A 1,104-nucleotide genomic window follows, 5' to 3' on the forward strand; every position below is an offset into this window, starting at 1 on the left:
ATCGGTGGAGAAGAGAATTAATGAGGACTAAGCGGAGCAGCCGCGGGGGGCTCCTCGACCCCAAGGCGGCGAAGCCGCCCCACAACGAGGAACGCCAAAGCCGTTCCAAGGAGTAACTGGAGTAGGCAAGGAGGAGCTTCAGTAACCCTCGGGCGGCGACGCCGCCCCGACGTTCAAGCGGCGCAGCCGCTGTAGACTCCCCCCATCTCAACTCACACTCAACCCCTGGGCGGCGAAGCCGCCCTTCAGCGAGGAACGGCGAGGCCGTTTCGAGGAATGAGTGGGGCGCCTCCCTAACCCCTGGCCCCTAGCTGAGGTGAGATTATTCGAACTTTAAAAGTCTTCGAGCGACCACAAATGTAGACGGCGAAGCCAGAACCGGGGTTTTTAAGGGGCGGAGCCCCTTAACGAGCGCGCGGAGCGTGCGAGTGTTTAAATATATATTTGGACATGAATAAAACTAGAAAACTTAGATGTCATATTGGGAGCATGGTTTAATGAGAATGAATAGTTCTTTGCTATTAAATTGCGTGCATAAGTAGGTAGACTATTATTTTTTATGTGAGGCAGTTGCTAAGTTCTTTCACGTTTTCATTAACATTTTTCTGTTGATATATACATATTATAATCTAAGAATCAATATTGTGCTCTACCTTATGATCTATATTTATCACTTTAATTTGTGCTGCTTAAGAGCATTTGGATCGATTTAAGTTTATCTTTGCCTTTGGAAAAGGATGTTTTATTCGATTTTTTTCACGCCTTTATTACAAAATGTTTGCACTGACTTTATATGGCGAATTTTGGTCCATTTTTACACCGCTAAGTGAAGCTTTTATTTACCATAATCTACGAGCCCTAGTAATAGGGTATATTGATTCAGTAGATGTCAAGTAAATAAATCTATATCGAATCAATCTAAATCAAACATACCTGCTACTTTCCCGGGATTTCGGTTCACACTCACTGGCTATGATAGTCTTCATCAGCTCAATCTGTTCTTCAGATTCTGACGAGGCAGGAAATCCTAAAAAGTTCACAATCTCATCTGATAACTCAGTACACCTTTGTACTTCTGGCATGTTGCCTGCTACATAATCGGAG

At 44.4% G+C, this 1,104-nt stretch overlaps 1 protein-coding gene across 1 annotated transcript in view; it reads right to left on the minus strand.

Annotated features, from left to right (window-relative positions):
• Positions 1-923: 923 nt before the first annotated feature.
• LOC124155266 overlaps positions 924-1,104 on the minus strand; it is a 3,537-nt gene continuing 3,356 nt past the window's right edge. Inside the window, exon 2 of the mRNA XM_046528984.1 lies at positions 924-1,087. Coding sequence (XP_046384940.1) covers positions 924-1,087 — 164 coding nt within the window. The remainder of the gene's footprint in view (positions 1,088-1,104) is intronic.

The sequence above is a fragment of the Ischnura elegans genome, chromosome 3, assembly GCF_921293095.1.
Source record: "Ischnura elegans chromosome 3, ioIscEleg1.1, whole genome shotgun sequence".
In the NCBI taxonomy this organism is placed as follows: Eukaryota; Metazoa; Arthropoda; class Insecta; order Odonata; family Coenagrionidae; genus Ischnura; species Ischnura elegans.